This window comes from Triticum urartu, chromosome 4A (assembly GCF_056163025.1).
Source record: "Triticum urartu cultivar PI428250 chromosome 4A, HENAU_Tu73, whole genome shotgun sequence".
In the NCBI taxonomy this organism is placed as follows: Eukaryota; Viridiplantae; Streptophyta; class Magnoliopsida; order Poales; family Poaceae; genus Triticum; species Triticum urartu.
Window position 1 is genome coordinate 613,944,401 of NC_141876.1, and position 23,293 is coordinate 613,967,693.

Sequence of the window (23,293 nt, forward strand, 5' to 3'; positions counted from 1 at the left end):
AGCTAGCTTTTCGGCAGTTGGATTGGATTCATTGGAGATCACGCGCGGAATATGATTCTGCTCCAACAGGACGAACTGGATGCGATGCCCATATCGGCAGTTGTAGCATGCACCACGGATCCAATCTCTCATCCAGTCCAGTGCTGCCCACAAACTCACAAATTCACCTCAAATCGACAGATACATCGGCCGTTGTTTTGACACCACACCATCGGCGCCATCAAATCCTCCACTGCATGCTTTATTCGCTAGCTTTGGCACTCAACCTCAAAGGCACGCGTGCATGTGATATGTGCTATCTTTTGCACTCAGCCTCAAATCGACCACTCACGTTCAAATGCCAACCAGCCAACCAGGCATCGAGAGGAGTGAATTGCAAAAACCACCACATTGAAGCCTAGGGTTGCAGAAAAGACTCTTCTACGTTTTTGTGCCAGAAAACACTGATTTCACGCCTAATCATTTGCAGAAAACACCTAATCGTCTGTTCGGGCAGTTTAACCTCTATTATGACAGGTGGGGCCTTGTTTCGTCTATGTGGCGTCACGGCCGCGAGCTCACGCCGTCTGACGGTGCTACAGTGGCAACGGCGTGGCGGCCGCTACTGCTCCGCCGTGTGGGTAAAAACTGGATCGATCCAGCTCTCTGCTCACACTCTCGCCTCTGCCTCGCCCTCTCCTTACTCTGTTCTTCCTCCCCGGCGCCGCCACACCACCGACCGCCGTTCTGCTGCTCCCCGGTGCCATGGTGTCGTGGAGCGACGAGACCAGTGAGGATTCAGTCCTGAACATCTCCTCCTCCTGCGATGGCATCATCAAGGTCAGTTGGTTAGATAGCTAGAGCTAGGGTTAGGGTTAGTGAATTGGGGATTTTGTCAGTGAGCTCGATCTGAACCTAGCCTTCTCTTTGCTTGCTCCCGCAGCTTCCAGCTACGATGCACGATCCGTATTTCAATGGCACTGACGCATATGTGAATGTCTTGTGTGAACACGGTGAGCCGGCCGAGCGCTTTGTAGCATTTGAAGGGATGCACATGGGCAGGAGGTTTCTTGGATGTGCTAAGAAGGTATGATTCACATCTTGTGTAAAGGAAGCTGTTTGCTTAATGCTTTGTTTATCAAGTTGTTAAGATTTTTTTAGCTTGGTCTTTGTTTAGCTTGTTCTGACATGCCTTGTCATTAGTGGATTGTACACATTGTTTATTATGGTCAATGCTTACTCCTTTGTTTATCAAGTTGTTAATTTGCCTTCAAGTTGTTTATTGTGGTCAGTGCTCTGCCTTCAAGTTGTTAAGCTTGGTTAAGTGCTTTTTCTTTGTTTAATTTGCTTTAGCCACTGTGTTGGAGTGTGTTCTCATTAGTGGATGGTAGTCATTGTTTATTATGGTCAGTGCTCAATGACTTGTTTACCAGTGGGCATTGCTAATTTGTCTGTTGTATGGTAAGGAACCTGTCAGTGCTTAGTGACTAGTTTATTTGTCTTTTTAACAGTGCACATATCAGATACCTGAACCTGTTGGTTTGATGGTCTTAGACAATTATTTATTCTTCTATTGTTTATAATACAGGAAGGCATAAACTGTGGAGTAGTTCAATGGATTGATTTTGAATGGCCAGACTCAATGGAGAAGACATTGGCCAAGCTATGGGATATGTATGAGGAGATTAAGTCAGCTAGGACCAATGACAATCTAAAGAGTTCCTTTGCAATTCACAACCTGACAGAAGAGAAGAAGAAACTACAGGAGAACTATGACAGTTTGTATGCTGATGTGAATGCTCTTTTGGATGCCCAGCAGCAGAGGGGTGTGGATTTAACCAATCAAAAGGAGCAGAAGCAATATCTTGAAATGAAGATTGCTGAGCTAGAAACTGTAGTTTGCAACTTGAAGGCAGAGCTTTCAAAGAAAGAGGAGGAGAAGAAGAAACTACAGGAGAACCATGATAGTTTGTATGCTGATGTGAATTCTCTCTTGGATGCCCAGCAGCAAAGGGGTGTGGAGTTAAACAATCAGAAGGAGCAGAAGGAATATGTTGATGTGAAGATTGTTGAGCTTGAGACTGTGGTGGGGAACTTGAAGGCAGAGCTGTCAAAGACGGAGGAGGAGAAGAAGAAGATGCTGCAAAATTATGGAACTCTGAAGAACCTGAGATGTGCTCAAGCCAATGTGATTAGGAACTTGAAGTTCAATCATTTGAAGGAGAAGGAGAGGCTGACAGAAGGGAGGCTTAAACTGAAGTATCACATTTCTGAGCTTCAAAAGTCTGAGGAAAAGATAAAGTTAAAGCTTCAGGGTGTGAAGGCCATCTTAGATGAGTAGGGTGCCTTCTAGTATGATAATCATCTATCCGTTTGTAGATGATAATCTTGTATCCAGTACTTTAGTATGAATTTGTGACCCAAGTACTTTAGTGATGAATTTGTGATCTGTGGTGTTGGATCCAGCAGTGTTGTAATCTAGATGATAATCAACTATTAAGTACTTTAGTATCTATTTCTGAACCTTTATGTATGTATTTTGTGAGATCAGGTGTTGGATCCAACTGTTGGAAATATACCCTAGAGGCAATAATAAATTAGTTATTATTATATTATATTTCATTGTTCGTGATAATCGTTTATTATCCATGCTAGAATTGTATTGATAGGAAACTCAGATACATGTGTGGATACATAGACAACAACATGTCCCTAGTAAGCCTCTAGTTGACTAGCTCGTTGATCAATAGATGGTTATAGTTTCCTGACCATGGACATTGGATGTCGTTGATAACGGGATCACATCATTAGGAGAATGATGTGATGGACAAGACCCAATCCTAAGCCTAGCACAAGATCGTGTAGTTCGTACGCTAAAGCTTTTCTAATGTCAAGTATCATTTCCTTAGACCATGAGATTGTGCAACTCCCGGATACCGTAGGAGTGCTTTGGGTGTGCCAAACGTCACAACATAACTGGGTGGCTATAAAGGTGCACTATGGGTATCTCAGAAAGTGTCTGTTGAGTTAGCATGAATCGAGACTGGGATTTGTCACTCCGTGTAAACGGAGAGGTATCACTGGGCCCACTCGGTAGGACATCATCATAATGTGCACAATGTGATCAAGGAGTTGATCACGGGATGATGTGTTACGGAACGAGTAAAGAGACTTGCCGGTACCGAGATTGAACAAGGTATCGGGATACCGACGATCGAATCTCGGGCAAGTATCGTACCGATAGACAAAGGGAATTGTATACGGGATTGATTGAATCCTTGACATCGTGGTTCATCCGATGAGATCATCGTGGAGCATGTGGGAGCCAACATGGGTATCCAGATCTTGCTGTTGGTTATTGACCGGAGAGTTGTCTCGGCCATGTCTGCATGACTCCCGAACCCGTAGGGTCTACACACTTAAGGTTCGATGACGCTAGGGTTATAGGGAAAGTATGTACGCGGTTACCGAATGTTGTTCGGAGTCCCGGATGAGATCCCGGACGTCACGAGGAGTTCCGAAATGGTCCAGAGGTAAAGATTGATATATAGGAAGTATGGTTTTGGCCATCGGAAGTGTTCCGGGCATCACCGGTAGTGTACCGGGACCACCGGAGGGGTCCGGGGGTCCACCGGGAGGGGCCACGGGCCCCGGAGGCATACATGGGCCAAGTGTGAGAAGGGACCAGCCCCTAGGTGGGTTGGGGCGCCTTCCCACCAAGGCCCATGCGCCTAGAGAGAAGAGGGGGCAAACCCTAGGGCAGATGGGCCCTAAGGCCCACCCCAGGTGCGCCTCCCCCTCTCCCCCTTGTGGCCGCCACCCTAGATGGGATCAGGGGCTGCCGCACCCCTTGAGGTGGGAACCCTAGAGGGGGCGCAGCCCCCTCCCTCCCCCTATATATACTTGAGGTATGGGGGCTGCCCAACACACGAATCGATCTCCCTCTTGGCGCAGCCCTACCTCTCTCCCTCCTCGTCTCTCGTAGTGCTTGGCGAAGCCCTGCTGGAGTCCCGCGCTCCTCCACCACCACCACGCCGTCGTGCTGCTGCTGGACGGAGTCTTCCCCAACCTCTCCTTCTCCCCTTGCTGGATCAAGGCGTAGGAGACGTCACCGGGCTGCACGTGTGTTGAACGCGGAGGCGCCGTTGTTCGGCGCTTAGATCGGAATCAACCGCGATCTGAATCGCTGCGAGTACGACTCCTTCATCCGCGTTCTTGCAACGCTTCCGCTTAGCGATCTACAAGGGTATGTAGATGCACTCCCCTTCCCCTCGTTGCTAGATAACTCCATAGATTGATCTTGGTGATGCGTAGAAAATTTTAAATTTCTGCTACGATCCCCAACAGTGGCATCATGTCAACATAAGTTGTTGTGGGCGTCGATATTGTCAATTTACTTGCTATTACTAGTCTTATCTTGATTCGACGGCATCGTGGGATGAAGCGGCCCGGACCGACCTTACACGTATGCTTACGTGAGACTGGTTCCACCGACTGACATGCACTAGTTGCATAAGGTGGCTAGCGGGTGTCTGTCTCTCCCACTTTAGTCGTATCGGATTCGATGAAAAGGGTCCTTATGAAGGGTAAATAGAAATTGTCATATCACGTTGTGGTTTTGGTGTAGGTAAGAAACGTTCTTGCTAGAAACCTATAGCAGCCACGTAAAAACTTGCAACAACAATTAGAGGACGTCTAATTTGTTTTTGCAACATGTGCCGTGTGATGTGATATGGCCAAAAGGATGTGATGAATGATATATGTGATGTATGAGATTGATCATGTTCTTGTAATAGGAATCACGACTTGCATGTCGATGAGTATGACAACCGGAAGGAGCCATAGGAGTTGTCTTAATTTATTTATGACCTGCGTGTCAACATAAACATCATGTAATTACTTTACTTTATTGCTAAAGCGTTAGCCATAGTAGTAGAAGTAATAGATGACGAGACAACTTCAAGAAGACACGATGATGGAGATCATGATGATGGAGATCATGGTGTCATGCCGGTGACAACGATGATCATGGAGCCCCGAAGATGGAGATCAAAAGGAGCAAATGATATTGGCCATATCATGTCACTATTTGATTGCATGTGATGTTTATCATGTTTTACATCTTATTTGCTTAGAACGACAGTAACTTAAATAAGATGATCCCTCGTAATAATTTTAAGAAAGTGTTCCCCCTAACTGTGCACCATTGCGAAGGTTCGTTGTTTTGAAGCACCACGTGATGATCGGGTGTGATAGATTCTAACGTTCGAATACAACGGGTGTAAGCCAGATTTACACACGCAATACACTTAGGTTGACTTGACGAGCCTAGCTATTGGGTTTCGTAGTAATTTCAAAATTTTCCTACGCACACGCAAGATCATGGTGATGCATAGCAACGAGAGGGGAGAGTATGATCTACATACCCTTGTAGATTGACAACGGAAGCGTTAACTTGGTTGATGTAGTCGTACGTCTTCATGGCCCGACCGATCAAGCACCGAAACTACGGCACCTCCGAGTTCTAGCACACGTTCAGCTCGATGACGATCCCCGGACTCCGATCCAGCAAAGTGTCGGGGAAGAGTTCCGTCAGCACGACGGCGTGGTGACGATCTTGATGTACTACCATCGCAGGGCTTCGCCTAAGCACCGCTACAATATTATCGAGGACTATGGTGGAAGGGGGCACCGCACACGGCTAAGAATATGATCACGTGGATCAACTTGTGTGTCTAGGGGTGCCCCCTGCCCCCGTATATAAAGGATCAAGGGGAGGAGGCCGGCCGGCCCCTATGGCGCGCCAAGGAGGAATCCTCCTAGTAGGAGTAGGACTCCTACTAGGAGGGGGAAAGAAGTGGGGAGGGAGAAGGAAAGGGGGGCGCCGCCCCCCCCCCCTCTCCTAGTCCAATTCGGACCAGGGGGGAGGAGGCGCGCGGCCCACCTTTGGCTGCCCCTCTCTCTCTCCACTAAGGCCCATATGGCCCATTACTTCTCCCGGGGGGGTTCCGGTAACCCTCCGGCTCTCCGGTTTTCTCCGAAATCACCCGGAACACTTCCGGTGTCCGAATATAGCCGTCCAATATATCAATCTTTATGTCTCGACCATTTCGAGACTCCTCGTCATGTCCGTGATCACATCCAGGACTCCGAACTAACTTTGGTACATCAAAACTCATAAACTCATAATATAACTATCATCGAAACCTTAAGCGTGCGGACCCTACGGGTTCGAGAACAATGTAGACATGACCGAGACACGTCTTCGGTCAATAACCAATAGCGGAACCTGGATGCTCATATTGGCTCCTACATATTCTACGAAGATCTTTTATCGGTCAGACCGCATAACAACATACGTTGTTCCCTTTGTCATCGGTATGTTACTTGCCCGAGATTCGATCATCGGTATCTCAATACCTAGTTCAATCTCGTTACCGGCAAGTCTCTTTACTCGTTCCGTAATACATCATCTCGCAACTAACTCATTAGTTGCAATGCTTGCAAGGCTTATGTGATGTGCATTACCGAGAGGGCCCAGAGATACCTCTCCGACAATCGGAGTGACAAATCCTAATCTCGAAATACGCCAACCCAACATGTACCTTTGGAGACACCTGTAGAGCTCCTTTATAATCACCCAGTTACGTTGTGACGTTTGGTAGCACACAAAGTGTTCCTCCGGCAAACGGGAGTTGCATAATCTCATAGTCATAGGAACATGTATAAGTCATGAAGAAAGCAATAGCAACATACTAAACGATCGGGTGCTAAGCTAATGGAATGGGTCATGTCAATCAGATCATTCATCTAATGATGTGATCCTATTAATCAAATGACAACTCTTTGTCCATGGTTAGGAAACATAACCATCTTTGATTAACAAGCTAGTCTAGTAGAGGCATACTAGTGACACTCTGTTTGTCTATGTATTCACACATGTATTATGTTTCCGGTTAATACAATTCTAGCATGAATAATAAACTTTTATCATGATATATAAGGAAATAAATAATAACTTTATTATTGCCTCTAAGGCATATTTCCTTCAGTCTCCCACTTGCACTAGAGTCAAAAATCTAGATTACACAGTAATGATTCTAACACCCATGGAGCCTTGGTGCTGATCATGTTTTGCTTGTGGAAGAGGCTTAGTCAACGGGTCTGCTACATTCAGATCCGTATGTATCTTGCAAATTTCTATGTCTCCCACCTGGACTAAATCCCGGATGGAATTGAAGCGTCTCTTGATGTGCTTGGTTCTCTTGTGAAAGCGTCTCTTGATGTGCTTGGTTCTCTTGCGATTTAGAATCATCCGGATCAGTGTCAAAGCTTGCATCAACGTAACCGTTTACGATGAGCTCTTTGTCACCTCCATATATGAGAAACATATCCTTAGTCCCTTTCAGGTACTTCAGGATGTTCTTGACCGCTGTCCAGTGATCCACTCCTGGATTACTTTGGTACCTCCTTGCTAGACTTATAGCAAGGCACACATCAGGTCTGGTACACAGCATTGCATACATGATAGAGCCTATGGCTGACGCATAGGGAACATCTTTCATTTTCTCTCTATCTTCTGCAGTGGTCGGGCATTGAGTCTGACTCAACTTCACACCTTGTAACACAGGCAAGAACCCTTTCTTTGCTTGATCCATTTTGAACTTCTTCAAAATCTTGTCAAGGTATGTGCTTTGTGAAAGTCCAATTAAGCGTCTTGATCTATCTCTATAGATCTTTATGCCTAATATGTAAGCAGCTTCACCGAGGTCTTTCATTGAAAAACTTTTATTCAAGTATCCCTTTATGCTATCCAGAAATTCTATATCATTTCCGATCAGTAATATGTCATCCACATATAATATCAGAAATGCTACAGAGCTCCCACTCACTTTCTTGTAAATACAGGCTTCTCCAAAGGTCTGTATAAAACCAAATGCTTTGATCACACTATCAAAGCGTTTATTCCAACTCCGAGAGGCTTGCACCAGTCCATAAATGGATCGCTGGAGCTTGCACACTTTGTTAGCTCCCTTTGGATCGACAAAACCTTCCGGTTGCATCATATACAACTCTTCTTCCAGAAATCCATTCAGGAATGCAGTTTTGACATCCATCTGCCAAATTTCATAATCATAAAATGCGGCAATTGCTAACATGATTCGGACAGACTTAAGCATCGCTACGGGTGAGAAGGTCTCATCGTAGTCAACCCCTTGAACTTGTCGAAAACCTTTTGTGACAAGTCGAGCTTTGTAGACAGTAATATTACCGTCAGCGTCAGTCTTCTTCTTGAAGATCCATTTATTCTCAATTGCTTGCCGATCATCGGGTAAGTCAACCAAAGTCCATACTTTGTTCTCATACATGGATCCCATCTCATATTTCATGGCTTCAAGCCATTTTTCGGAATCTGGGCTCACCATCACTTCTTCATAGTTCATAGGTTCATCATGATCTAGTAGCATGACTTCCAGAATAGGATTACCGTACCACTCTGGCACGGATTTTACTCTGGTTGATCTACGAGGTTCAGTAGTATCTTGTTCTGTAGTTTCATGATCATTATCATTAGCTTCCTCACTAATTGGTGTAGGTGTCGCAGAAACAGGTTTCTGTGATGTACTACTTTCCAATAATGGAGCAGGTACAGTTACCTCGTCAAGTTCTACTTTCCTCCCACTCACTTCTTTCGAGAGAAAATCCTTCTCTAGAAAGGATCCATTCTTAGCAACGAATGTCTTGCCTTCGGATCTGTGATAGAAGGTGTACCCAACAGTCTCCTTTGGGTATCCTATGAAGACACATTTCTCCGATTTGGGTTCGAGCTTATCAGGTTGAAGCTTTTTCACATAAGCATCGCAGCCCCAAACTTTAAGAAACAACAACTTTGGTTTCTTGCCAAACCATAGTTCATAAGGTGTCGTCTCAACGGATTTTGATGGTGCCCTATTTAACGTGAATGCGGCCGTCTCTAAAGCATAACCCCAAAATGATAGCGGTAAATTTGTAAGAGACATCATAGATCGCACCATATCAAGTAAACTACGATTACGACGTTCGGACACACCATTACGATGAGGTGTTCTGGGTGGCGTGAGTTGCGGAACTATTCCGCATTGTTTCAGATGTAGACCAAACTCGTAACTCAAATATTCTCCTCCACGATCAGATCGCAGAAACTTTATTTTCTTGTTACGATGATTTTCAACTTCACTCTGAAATTCTTTGAACTTTTCAAATGTTTCAGACTTATGCTTCATTAAGTAGATATAACCATATCTGCTTAAATCATCTGTGAAGGTGAGAAAATAACAATATCCGCCACGAGCCTCAACATTCATCGAACCACATACATCTGTATGTATGATTTCCAACAAATCTGTTGCTCTCTCCATTGTACCGGAGAACGGTTTTTTAGTCATCTTGCCCATAAGGCACGGTTCGCAAGTACCAAGTGATTCATGATCAAGAGGTTCCAAAAGTCCATCGGTATGGAGTTTCTTCATGCGCTTTACACCGATATGACCTAAACGGCAGTGCCACAAACAAGTTGCACTATCATTATCAACTCTGCATCTTTTGGCTTCAACATTATGAATATGTGTGTTACTACTATCGAGATTCATCAAAAATAGACCACTCTTCAAAGGTGCATGACCATAAAAGATATTACTCATATAAATAGAACAACCATTATTCTCTGATTTAAATGAATAACCGTCTCGCATTAAACAAGATCCAGATATAATGTTCATGCTCAACACTGGCACAAAATAACAATTATTTAGGTCTAATACTAATCCCGAAGGTAGATGTAGAGGTAGCGTGCCGACCGCGATCACATCGACTTTAGAACCATTTCCCACGCGCATCGTCACCTCATCCTTTGCCAGTGTTCGCTTAATCCGTAGTCCCTGTTTCGAGTTGCAAATATTAGCAACAGAACCAGTATCAAATACCCAGGTGCTACTGTGAGCTCTAGTAAGGTACACATCAATAACATGTATATCACATATACCTTTGTTCACCTTGCCATCCTGCTTATCCGCCAAATACTTGGGGCAGTTCCGCTTCCAGTGACCAGTCTGCTTGTAGTAGAAGCACTCAGTTTCAGGCTTAGGTCCAGACTTGGGTTTCTTCTCCTGATCAGCAACTTGCTTGCTTTTCTTCTTGAAGTTCCCCTTTTTCTTCCCTTTGCCCTTTTTCTTGAAACTAGTGGTCTTGTTGACCATCAACACTTGATGCTCCTTCTTGATTTCTACCTCCGCAGCTTTCAGCATTGCGAAGAGCTCAGGAATAGTCTTATTCATCCCTTGCATATTATAGTTCATCACAAAGCTCATGTAGCTTGGTGGCAGTGATTGGAGAATTCTGTCAATGACGCAATCATCTGGAAGATTAACTCCCATCTGAATCAAGTGATTATTATACCCAGACATTTTGAGTATATGCTCACTGACAGAACTGTTCTCCTCCATCTTGCAGCTATAGAACTTATTGGAGACTTCATATCTCTCAATCCGGGCATTTGCTTGAAATATTAACTTCAACTCCTGGAACATCTCATATGCTCCATGACGTTCAAAACATCGTTGAAGTCCCGATCCTAAGCCGTAAAGCATGGCACACTGAACTATCGAGTAGTCATCAGCTTTGCTCTGCCAGACGTTCATAACATCTGGTGTTGCTCCAGCAGCAGGCCTGGCACCCAGTGGTGCTTCCAGGACGTAATTCTTCTGTGCAGCAATGAGGATAATCCTCAAGTTACGGACCCAGTCCGTGTAATTGCTACCATCATCTTTCAACTTTGCTTTCTCAAGGAACGCATTAAAATTTAACGGAACAACAGCACGGGCCATTTATCTACAATTAACATAAACAAGCAAGATACTATCAGGGACTAAGTTCATGATAAATTTAAGTTCAATTAATCATATTACTCAAGAACTCCCACTTAGATAGACATTCCTCTAATCATCTAAGTGATCACGTGATCCAAATTAACTAAACCATAACCGATCATCACGTGAAATGGAGTAGTTTTCAATGGTGAACATCGCTATGTTGATCATATCTACTATATGATTCACGCTCGATCTTTCGATCTCAGTGTTCCGAGGCCATATCTGCATATGCTAGGCTCGTCAAGTTTAACCTGAGTATTCTGCGTGTGCAAAACTGGCTTGCACCCGTTGTAGATGGACGTAGAGCTTATCACACCCGATCATCACGTGGTGTCTGGGCACGACGAACTTTGGCAACGGTGCATACTCAGGAAGAACACTTTTATCTTGAAATTTAGTGAGAGATCATCTTATAATGCTACCGTCAATCAAAGCAAGATAAGATGCATAAAAGATAAACATCACATGCAATCAATATAAGTGATATGATATGGCCATCATCATCTTGTGCTTGTGATCTCCATCCTTGAAGCACCGTCGTGATCACCATAGTCACCGGCGCGACACCTTGATCTCCATCGTAGCATCGTTGTCGTCTCGCCAATCTTATGCTTCTACGACTATCGCTACCGCTTAGTGATAAAGTAAAGCATTACAGGGCGATTGCATTGCATACAATAAAGCGACAACCATATGGCTCCTGCCAGTTGCCGATAACTCGATTACAAAACATGATCATCTCATACAATAAAATTTAGCATCATGTCTTGACCATATCACATCACAACATGCCCTGCAAAAACAAGTTAGACGTCCTCTACTTTGTTGTTGCAAATTTTACGTGGCTGCTACGGGCTTAAGCAAGAACCAATCTTACCTACGCATCAAAACCACAACGATAGTTTGTCAAGTTGGTGTTGTTTTAACCTTCGCAAGGACCGGGCGTAGCCACACTCGGTTCAACTAAAGTTGGAGAAACTGTCACCCGCAAGCCACCTATGTGCAAAGCACGTCGGGAGAAGCGGTCTCGCGTAAGCGTACGCGTAATGTCGGTCCGGGCCGCTTCGTCCAACAATACCGCCGAACCAAAGTATGACATGCTGGTAAGCAGTATGACTTATATCGCCCACAACTCACTTGTGTTCTACTCGTGCATATAACATCAACATATAAAACCTAGGCTCGGATGCCACTGTTGGGTTTCGTAGTAATTTCAAAATTTTCCTACGCACACGCAAGATCATGGTGATGCATAGCAACGAGAGGGGAGAGTATGATCTACATACCCTTGTAGATTGACAACGGAAGTGTTAACTTGGTTGATGTAGTCGTACGTCTTCACGGCCCGACCGATCAAGCACCGAAACTACGGCACCTCCGAGTTCTAGCACACGTTCAGCTCGATGACGATCCCCGGACTCCGATCCAGCAAAGTGTCGGGGAAGAGTTCCGTCAGCACGACGGCGTGGTGACGATCTTGATGTACTACCATCGCAGGGCTTTGCCTAAGCACCGCTACAATATTATCGAGGACTATGGTGGAAGGGGGCACCGCACACGGCTAAGAAGATGATCACGTGGATCAACTTGTGTGTCTAGGGGTGCCCCCTGCCCCCGTATATAAAGGATCAAGGGGAGGAGGCCGGCCGGCCCCTATGGCGCGCCAAGGAGGAATCCTCCTCCTAGTAGGAGTAGGACTCCTACTAGGAGGGGAAAGAAGTGGGGAGGGAGAAGGAAAGGGGGGCGCCGCCCCCCCCCCCCTCTCCTAGTCCAATTCGGACCAGGGGGGAGGAGGCGCGCGGCCCACCTTTGGCTGCCCCTCTCTCTCTCCACTAAGGCCCATATGGCCCATTACTTCTCCCGGGGGGGTTCCGGTAACCCTCCGGCTCTCCGGTTTTCTCCGAAATCACCCGGAACACTTCCGGTGTCCGAATATAGCCGTCCAATATATCAATCTTTATGTCTCGACCATTTCGAGACTCCTCGTCATGTCCGTGATCACATCCGGGACTCCGAACTAACTTCGGTACATCAAAACTCATAAACTCATAATATAACTATCATCGAAACCTTAAGCGTGCGGACCCTACGGGTTCGAGAACAATGTAGACATGACCGAGACACGTCTCCGGTCAATAACCAATAGCGGAACCTGGATGCTCATATTGGCTCCTACATATTCTACGAAGATCTTTTATCGGTCAGACCGCATAACAACATACGTTGTTCCCTTTGTCATCGGTATGTTACTTGCCCGAGATTCGATCATCGGTATCTCAATACCTAGTTCAATATCGTTACCGGCAAGTCTCTTTACTCGTTCCGTAATACATCATCTTGCAACTAACTCATTAGTTGCAATGCTTGCAAGGCTTATGTGATGTGCATTACCGAGAGGGCCCAGAGATACCTCTCCGACAATCGGAGTGACAAATCCTAATCTCGAAATACGCCAACCCAACATGTACCTTTGGAGACACCTGTAGAGCTCCTTTATAATCACCCAGTTACGTTGTGACGTTTGGTAGCACACAAAGTGTTCCTCCGGCAAACGGGAGTTGCATAATCTCATAGTCATAGGAACATGTATAAGTCATGAAGAAAGCAATAGCAACATACTAAACGATCGGGTGCTAAGCTAATGGAATGGGTCATGTCAATCAGATCATTCATCTAATGATGTGATCCTGTTAATCAAATGACAACTCTTTGTCCATGGTTAGGAAACATAACCATCTTTGATTAACAAGCTAGTCTAGTAGAGGCATACTAGTGACACTCTGTTTGTCTATGTATTCACACATGTATTATGTTTCCGGTTAATACAATTCTAGCATGAATAATAAACTTTTATCATGATATATAAGGAAATAAATAATAAATTTATTATTGCCTCTAGGGCATATTTCCTTCACTAGCATGTACAGACATGGCCTCGGAACACGGAAGACCGAAAGGTCGAGCATGAGTCGTATAGAAGATACGATCAACATGAAGATGTTCACCGATGTTGACTAGTCCGTCTCACGTGATGATCGGACACGGCCTAGTTGACTCGGATCATGTTTCACTTAGATGACTAAAGGGATGTCTATCTGAGTGGGAGTTCATTAAATAATTTGATTAGATGAACTTAATTCTCATGAGCATAGTCTAAATTGTCTTTGCAAATATGTTGTAGATAAATAGCTCACGTTGTAGCTCCCTGTTTCAATACGTTCCTAGAGAAAGACCAAGTTGAAAGATATTGTAAGCAATGATGCGGACTGGGTCCGTAGTCCGAGGAGTGTCCTCACTGCTACACGGAAGGCTTACGTCTTTGATGCACCGCTCGATGTGCAAACCCCTACAACGTCGTTTGTGGATGTTGTGAACACCTGACAGACACATCCTGATGACTACTTGATAGTTTAGTGCACCATACTTTACGGCTTAGAATTGGGATTCCAATGACGTTTTGAATGCCATAAGACATATGAGATGTTCCAAGAGCTGAAATTGGGATTTCAGGCTCATGCCCGTGTTGAAAGGTATCAGACCTCTGACATGTTCTTTTGCCAACAAGATGGAGGAGAATAGCTCAGCTAGTGAGCATGTGCTCAGAATGTCTGGGTGCTACAATCACTTAAATCAAGTGGGAGTTAAACTTCCAGATAAGATAGTGATTGATAGAGTTCTCTAGCCACTATCACTAAGCTACTAGATCTTCATGATGAACTATGACATGCAAGGGATGGAGATGATCCCGGAGCTGTTCGCGGTGCTTAAGACAGCAAAAGGTAGAAATCAAGAAGGAGCATCAAGTGTTGATGGTTTAACAAGACCACTGGTTTCAAGAAGGGCAAGGGCTAGAAGGGAAACTTCATGGATGGCAAACCAGTTACCGCTCCAGTGAAGAAACCCAAGGTTGAACCCAAACCCAAGACTAAGTGCTTCTGTTGTAAGGGGAACGGTCACTGGTAGCGGAATTACCCCAAATGCATGGTAGATAAGAAGGCTGGCAACTTCAACAAAGTATATACATGTTATTAATGCGTACCTCACTAGTACTCCTGGTAGCACCTGGGTATTGGATACCGATTCAGTTGCTATTATTGGTGACTTGAAGCAAAAGCTACGGACTAAACGGAGACTGGCTAAGGGCGAGGTGACGATGTGTGTTGGAAGTATTTCCAAAGTTGATGAGATCACCATCGCACGCTCCATCTGCCTTCGGGATTAGTATTGAACCTAGATAAATGTTATCAGGTGTCTACATTGAGCATGAATATGATTAGATCATGTTCATTGCAATACGGTTATTCATTTAAGTTAGAGAATAATGGTTATTCTGTTTACATGAATAATACCTTTCATGGTCATGCACCCTATGTGAATGGTTCATTGAATCTCAGTCGTGGTAATACACATGTTCACGCCAAAAGATGTAGAGTTAATAATGATAGTACCACTTTCTTGTGGCACTGCCGCTTAGGTCATATTGGCGTAAGATGCATGAAGAAACTCCATGTCGATGGATGTTTGGAGTCACTTGATTTTGAATCGCTTGACACATGCGAGCCATGCCTCATGGGCAGGATGACTAAGATCCCGTTTTCAGGTACAATGAAACGGGCAAGTGAATTGTTGGAAATCATACATGTTGATGCGTGTGATCCAATGAGAATTGAAGCGTGCAGTGGATATCGCTATTTTCTCATCTTCACTGGTGATTTGAGTAGATATAGGTATATTTACTTAATGAAGCACAAGTCTGAAACGTTTGAAAAGTTCAAGCGATTTCAGAGTGAAGTTAAGAATCATCATAACAAGAAGTTCATGTTCCTACGATCTGATCAAAGGGGGATTTTCTGAGTTATGAGTTTGGCAATCACTTAAGACATTGTGGAATTGTTTCACAGTTGAAGCCACCTGGAACACCATAGAGTAATGGTGTGTCCGGACGTCATAATCAAACCTTATGAGATATGGTGCGATCTATGATGTCTCTTACCGATCTACCGTTATTATTTTGAGGTTATGCATTAGAGACAGCTGCATTCACTTTAGATAGGACACCATATAAGTCCGTAGAGACGACGTCGTATGAACATTGGTTTGGCAAGAAACCAAAGTTGTCGTTTCTTAATGTTTGGGGCTGCGATGCTTAAGGCTTCAGCCGGAGAAGCTCGAACCCAAAAGTGGACAAACACATCTTCATAGGATACCCAAAGGTGACACTTGGGTATACCTTCTATCTCAGATCCAAGGGCAAATTGTTTTTCGCTAAGAACGGGTCCTTTCTCGAGAAGGAGTTTCTCTCGAAAGAATTGAGTGGGAGGAAGATAGAACTTGATGAGGTTGTCGAAACTTTATTTCAACCAGAGAGTGATGCAACACAGAAAGATGTTTACTGTGGCGCCTACGTCTGTTGAAGAGGAAGTTAATGATAGTGATCATGAAGCTTCGGATCAAGTTGCTATCGAACCTCATAGGTCGACAAGGATATGTACTACTCCTGAGTGGTACGGTAATCCTGTCTTAGATATCATGTTGTTAGACAACAATGAACCTCCGAGCTATGGAGAAGCGATGGTGGGCCCGTATTCCGACAAATGGTTAGAAGCCATGAAATCTGAGATAGGATCCATGTATCAGAACAAAGCATGGACTTTGGTGGACTTGCCCAATGATCGGCAAGTCATTGAGATAAATGGATCTTTAAGAAGAAGACGGACGTGGACGGTAATGTTACCGTCTATGAAGCTCGACTTGTGGCAAAGAGTCTTTTCACATGTTCAAGGAGTTGACTACGATGAGATTTTATCACCCGTAGCAATGTTTAAGTCCGTCGGAATCATGTTAGCATTAGCTGTATCTGACAGATGGATGTCAAAACAAATTTTCTTACCAGTTTTCGTAAGAAAAAGTTTTATGTGATACAATAAAAGGTTTTGTCGATCCTAAGGATGCTAAAAGGTATGCTGGCTCCAGCAATCCTTCTATGGACTAGAGCAAGAATCTCGGAGTTGGAATATATGCTTTGATGGAGTGATCAAAGCTTTTAGGTTTATACAATGTTTGCTAGAAACTTGTATTTACAAGAAAGTGAGTGGGAGCACTACAACATTTCTGATAAGTATATGTGGATGACATATTGTTGATTCAAAATAATGTAGAATTTCTGGAAAGCATAAACGGTTGTTTGAAGAGTGATTTTCAAAGGAAGACCTGGATAACGTTGCTTACATATTGGGCATCAAGATCTATAGAGATAGATCAAAACGCCTGATGATACTTTCAAAGAACACACACCTTGACATGTTTTTGAAGGAGTTCAAAATAGATCAGTCAAAGAAGGGGTTCTTACCTGAGTTGTAAGGTGTGAAGTTGAGTAAGACCCGAAGATTGACCACGGCAGAAGAAAGAGGAAGGACGAAGGTCGTCCCCTATGCTTTTGTCATAGGCTCTATACGGTATGCCATGCTGAGTACCGCACCAGATGTGTGCCTTGCCACATGTCCGGCAAGAGGGTACAAAGGTGATCTAGGAGTGGATCACCAGATAGCGGTCAAAATTATCCTTAGAGGAATAAGGAAATGTTTCTTGGTTATGGAGGTGATAAAGAGTTCGACGTAAAGAGTTACGTCGATGCAAGCTTAACACCTATCCAGATAGCTCTGAGTAGAGATACCGGATACGTATAATGGAGCAACAATTTGGAATAGCTCCAAGTGGAACGTGGTAGCAGCATCTATGATATGACATAAAGTTTTGCGAAATACATAGGGATCTGAATATTGCAGACCCGTTGACTACAACCTCTCTCACAAGCATAACATGATCAAACCCAGAACTCATTGAGTGTTAATCACATAGTGATGTGAACTAGATTAGTGACTCTAGTAAACTCTTTGGATGTTGGTCACATGGCGATGTGACCTGTGAGTGTTAATCACATGGCGATGTGAACTAGATTATTGACTCTAGTGCAAGTGGGAGACTATTGGAAATATACCCTAGAGGCAATAATAAACTAGTTATTATTATATTATATTTAATTGTTCATGATAATCGTTTATTATCCATGCTAGAATTGTATTGATAGGAAACTCAGATACATGTGTGGATACATAGACAACACCATGTCCCTAGTAAGCCTCTAGTTGACTAGCTCGTTGATCAATAGATGGTTACGGTTTCCTGACCATGGACATTGGATGTCGTTGATAACGGGATCACATCATTAGGAGAATGATGTGATGGACAAGACCCAATCCTAAGCCTAGCACAAGATCGTGTAGTTCGTACGCTAAAGCTTTTCTAATGTCAAGTATCATTTCCTTAGACCATGAGATTGTGCAACTCCCGGATACCGTAGGAGTGCTTTGGGTGTGCCAAACGTCACAACATAACTGGGTGGCTATAAAGGTGCACTGTGGGTATCTCAGAAAGTGTCTGTTGAGTTAGCATGAATCGAGACTGGGATTTGTCACTCCGTGTAAACGGAGAGGTATCACTGGGCCCACTCGGTAGGACATCATCATAATGTGCACAATGTGATCAAGGAGTTGATCACGGGATGATGTGTTACGGAACGAGTAAAGAGACTTGCCGGTACCGAGATTGAACAAGGTATCGGGATACCGACGATCGAATCTCGGGCAAGTATCGTACCGATAGACAAAGGGAATTGTATACGGGATTGATTGAATCCTTGACATCGTGGTTCATCCGATGAGATCATCGTGGAGCATGTGGGAGCCAACATGGGTATCCAGATCTTGCTGTTGGTTATTGACCGGAGAGTTGTCTCGGCCATGTCTGCATGACTCCCGAACCCGTAGGGTCTACACACTTAAGGTTCGATGACGCTAGGGTTATAGGGAAAGTATGTACGCGGTTACCGAATGTTGTTCAGAGTCCCGGATGAGATCCCAGACATCACGAGGAGTTCCAGAATGGTCCGGAGGTAAAGATTGGTATATAGGAAGTATGGTTTTGGCCACCGAAAGTGTTTTGGGCATCACCGGTAGTGTACCGGGACCACCGGAGGGGTCCGGGGGTCCACCGGGAGGGGCCACGGGCCCCAAAGGCAAACATGGGCCAAGTGTGAGAAGGGACCAGACCCTAGGTGGGCTGGGGCGCCTCCCCACCAAGGCCCATGCGCCTAGAGAGAAGAGGGGGCAAACCCTAGGGCAGATGGGCCCTAAGGCCCACCCCAGGTGCGCCTCCCCCTCCCCCTTGTGGCCGCCACCCTAGATGGGATCAGGGGCTGCTGCAGCCCTTGGGGTGGGAACCCTAGAGGGGGCGCAGCCCCCTCCCCTCTCCCTATATATACTTGAGGTATGGGGGCTTCCCAACACACGATTCGATCTCCCTCTTGGCGCAGCCCTACCTCTCTCCCTCCTCATCTCTCGTAGTGCTTGGCGAAGCCCTGCTGGAGTCCCGCGCTCCTCCACCACCACCACGCCGTCGTGCTGCTGCTGGACGGAGTCTTCCCCAACCTCTCCTTCTCCCCTTGCTGGATCAAGGCGTAGGAGACGTCACCGGGCTGCACGTGTGTTGAACGCGGAGGTGCCGTTGTTCGGTGCTTAGATCGGAATCAACCGCGATCTGAATCGTTGCGAGTACGACTCCTTCATCCGTGTTCTTGCAACGCTTCTGCTTAGAGATCTACAAGGGTATGTAGATGCACTCCCCTTCCCCTAGTTGCTAGATAACTCCATAGATTGATCTTGGTGATGCGTAGAAAATTTTTAATTTCTGCTACGATCCCCAACACCAACCTTGATGAACCTTTATGAATGTGAGTGCACTTTGATTGTTATGTGGTGTTTGTGCTTAGTAGAATCACATGTGCTCAAGCCAAGGTGGTGCATGTGCTAAGTTAGTAAATTCTGTCATCTAGATTCATGGATTAACCTTGAGGGTCATTTCATCGATATATGGACAAGGTAACCATAGTGACACCTTGAGCCTCATCTTGTCGACATATCGATTATTTGACCCTAGGGTTTACCTTGAGCCTCATTTTGTCGACATATCGATGATTTGACCCTAGGGTTTACGTTGAGCCTCATCTTGTCGACATATCGATAATTTGACCCTAGGGTTTACCTGAGCCTCATCTTGTCGACATATCGATGATTTAACCCTAGGGTTTACCTTGAGCCTCATCTTGTCGACATATCGATGATTTGACCCTAGGGTTTACCTTGAGCCTCATCTTGTCGAAATATCGATGATTTGACCCTAGGGTTTACCTTGAGCCTCATCTTGTTGACATATCGATGATTTGACTCTAGGGTTTACCTGAGCCTCATCTTGTTGACATATCGATGATTTGACCCTAGGGTTTACCTTGAGCCTCATCTTGTTGACATATCGATGATTTGACCCTAGGGTTTACCTGAGCCTCATCTTGTCGATATATTGATGATTTGACCCTAGGGTTTACGTGAGCCTCATCTTGTCAACATATCGATGATTTGACCCTAGGGTTTACCTTGAGCCTCATCTTGTTGACATATCGATGATTTGACCCTAGGGTTTACGTGAGCCTCATCTTGTCGATATATCGATGATTTGACCCTAGGGTTTACCTTGAGCCTCATCTTGTCGATATATCGATGATTTGACCCTAGGGTTTACCTTGAGCCTCATCTTGTCGACATATCGATGATTTGACCCTAGGGTTTACCTGAGCCTCATCTTGTCGATATATCGATGATTTGACCCTAGGGTTTACGTGAGCCTCATCTTGTCGACATATCGATGATTTGACCCTAGGGTTTACCTTGAGCCTCATCTTGTCGACATATCGATGATTTGACCCTAGGGTTTACCTTGAGCCTCATCTTGTTGACATATCGATGATTTGACCCTAGGGTTTACTTGAGCCTCATCTTGTCGATATATCGATGATTTGACCCTAGGGTTTACCTGAGCCTCATCTTGTCGATATATCGATGATTTGACCCTAGGGTTTACCTTGAGCCTCATCTTGTCGACATATCGATGATTTGACCCTAGGGCCATATTAACAATCCAACAACAGTCCACCATATAACAATTACTAGTTTAGCCTAAACTAGTGAACATTGTAATGGCCATAATAACGAGCCAACTTGACACAACTAGAGAGGCTTAAGTACAGTGCATCATATAGATTCATAGATTACATTACCATATCACATCATCATGAAACTAGATCCAATAACATAGCAATTACTAGTTCAGCCAGATTACAGTACCATAAGTTGTTGCCAAAATAGATCTTAGCTAGATTACTAGTTTAGCTAGATCACATCATCATCAAGGTTCAACATCAGTTCCTAGAAGCATAGAAATAGTCTTTCAGCCTGCTGGGTTGCTTTCTCTGTCTTGGTGGGTTCTAAGAAGCTCTCCTGGCAGCAGTTGAGCTGGCTGCCCTTGTTGCTGCACCTATAGTTAAAGAAGCTGCCCTTGGTGCTGGAGCAATTGAAGAAGCTGCCCTTGGTGCTGGAGAGGTTGAAGAAGCTGTCCTTGGTGCTGGAGTTGTTGAAGAAGCTGCCCTTGGTGCTCCACTTGTTGATCCCCTTGGTGTTGGAGTTGTTGAAGAAGCTGCCCTGCTTCCTTGTGTGCTACCCTCCTCTGTGTTGCTAGACTGCATATAAGAATTTTACCAAGTTAATACATTCAAGTGTTAGAATTGTAGCAAGTTAATACATTCAAGTGTTATAAAACAAAATGATGTGTATCTGTGATGCTTGTACAAATCTGATGCTTGTTCTTTCTCATTGCTAAGCCTTGTTTTAGAGCCTGTTTGCATGATGTGTATATGTGACCTACAAGCTGGCAATTGCTGCATGTAATTGAAGCCATCCTAGATATATCTTTGGGTGCTGGTGGCTCAAACTAGCTCCCTCTCCTCTTGGTTTGCTTCTTCCCTGGCTTATCCTTGAACACTGGAGGTTCTATGTCTCTGGTATTGGTCTTGGGCCACAGATCTTGTCCTGGTACAGGGTATATAATGGGGTTGTATGCTGCCAGATACATTGGCTTTTTGAAAAAGTCATGTACAAAGTCTTCAGGCCTCAGTTTGGCTTTGGTGATAGCTGATACTGCATGATTGCATGGGACTGCAGTCATATCCCATTTCCTGCACCCACATTTCCCATGCTGCAGGTTAACTGAATAAGTTCTCTCATTGCGCACTTGGTAGATATTTGGCCCAGCCATCAATGCTTGACAGTTCCTAGAATTTTTCTTTGCTTCTTCAAGCAACTTAGCATATGTTGGGCATATATCCCACTTGGCTACCTCTGTATTAGTCCTATTGCCATTGAACCTAACCATCAACTTTGTCCTGACTCCATCTATCATGCTCTTTATTGGTTTGCCCCTCACATCTAATATCATCTTGTTAAAGACCTCACTAATATTGTTGACAACTAGGTCAGTTTTCCAATTGAAGTCCATTGCAAATCTAGCCCAAGCAGCTCTAGGAACTTTGTTAAGCCAAGCCCAAGCAGCCTTGCACTCATTTTTAAGAGCATCCATTGCAGCAAGATGGTCATGTTCAGTATAAGAGTAACTAGCTTTATCCATGTACCTCTTTAATTCTGACCCCCTAAAACCAGCAGTCTGAAAGTTTTGATAGATGTGTCTAAGGCAGAATCTATGTGGGCAGTTGGGGAATACATTGTTTGCAGCTTTAAGAAGGCCCTGTTTGGAGAAATAACCATAATCACAACTAAGCAATGTATATGACCAACAACCAATTAAGCAATTATGTACTATGCAATTATGAACTAAGCAATGTATATAATAAAATAAACTAAACATGGGAATTACCTCCTGTCTATCAGAGATTATGGTGTAATAACCAAATCTCCCTGATTCTCCACCAATTGCTATCTTCACTTCAGATAGAAACCAAGTCCAACTTTTTGTGTCTTCTTTGTCCACAACTGCAAAAGCAATGGGATATATGTTATTATTCCCATCCCTTCCTGTGGCAGCCAGGATTTGTTGGCCAGTAGACAGCTTGATGAAGCATCCATCCACACCTGCAATGGCACACAACACAAGTCAGAAACAAGGCATTCAAACAAGGCAAACTAAACAAAGTAAAGTAATGACCTATGAATGATCTACATCCATTCAGAAATCCTTCCTTGCAAGCATTCAAACAGATGAACAGGCCATGGAACCTTGGATTTTTGCTTGGATGCTCCTTCAAGAACTTAGTAGTGACAATGCACCTACTACCTGGATTTGTGTCCAAGACAGCCTGCAAATAATCCCTGATCCTGGTATACTGACCCCTCTGATCTCCTTGCACCATCTCAACTACTTTGTTCTTAGCCCTGTAGGCCATATGAGTGCTGATCTCAACTCCATACTTTCTCTTCAGATTTTGCATTATTGTAGTTATTGATGTG

The 23,293-nt window shown here is 44.4% G+C and overlaps 1 protein-coding gene across 1 annotated transcript; it reads left to right on the forward strand.

Annotated features, from left to right (window-relative positions):
- Positions 1 to 744: 744 nt before the first annotated feature.
- Positions 745 to 21,523, forward strand: LOC147977363 (uncharacterized). Its single transcript, XM_087521142.1, has 4 exons — positions 745 to 819; positions 923 to 1,066; positions 1,568 to 2,294; positions 21,267 to 21,523. Exons 1-4 carry the CDS (start codon positions 745 to 747, stop codon positions 21,521 to 21,523), a joined length of 1,203 nt encoding a protein of 400 aa, XP_087377268.1.
- The last annotated feature ends 1,770 nt before the right edge of the window (positions 21,524 to 23,293 follow it).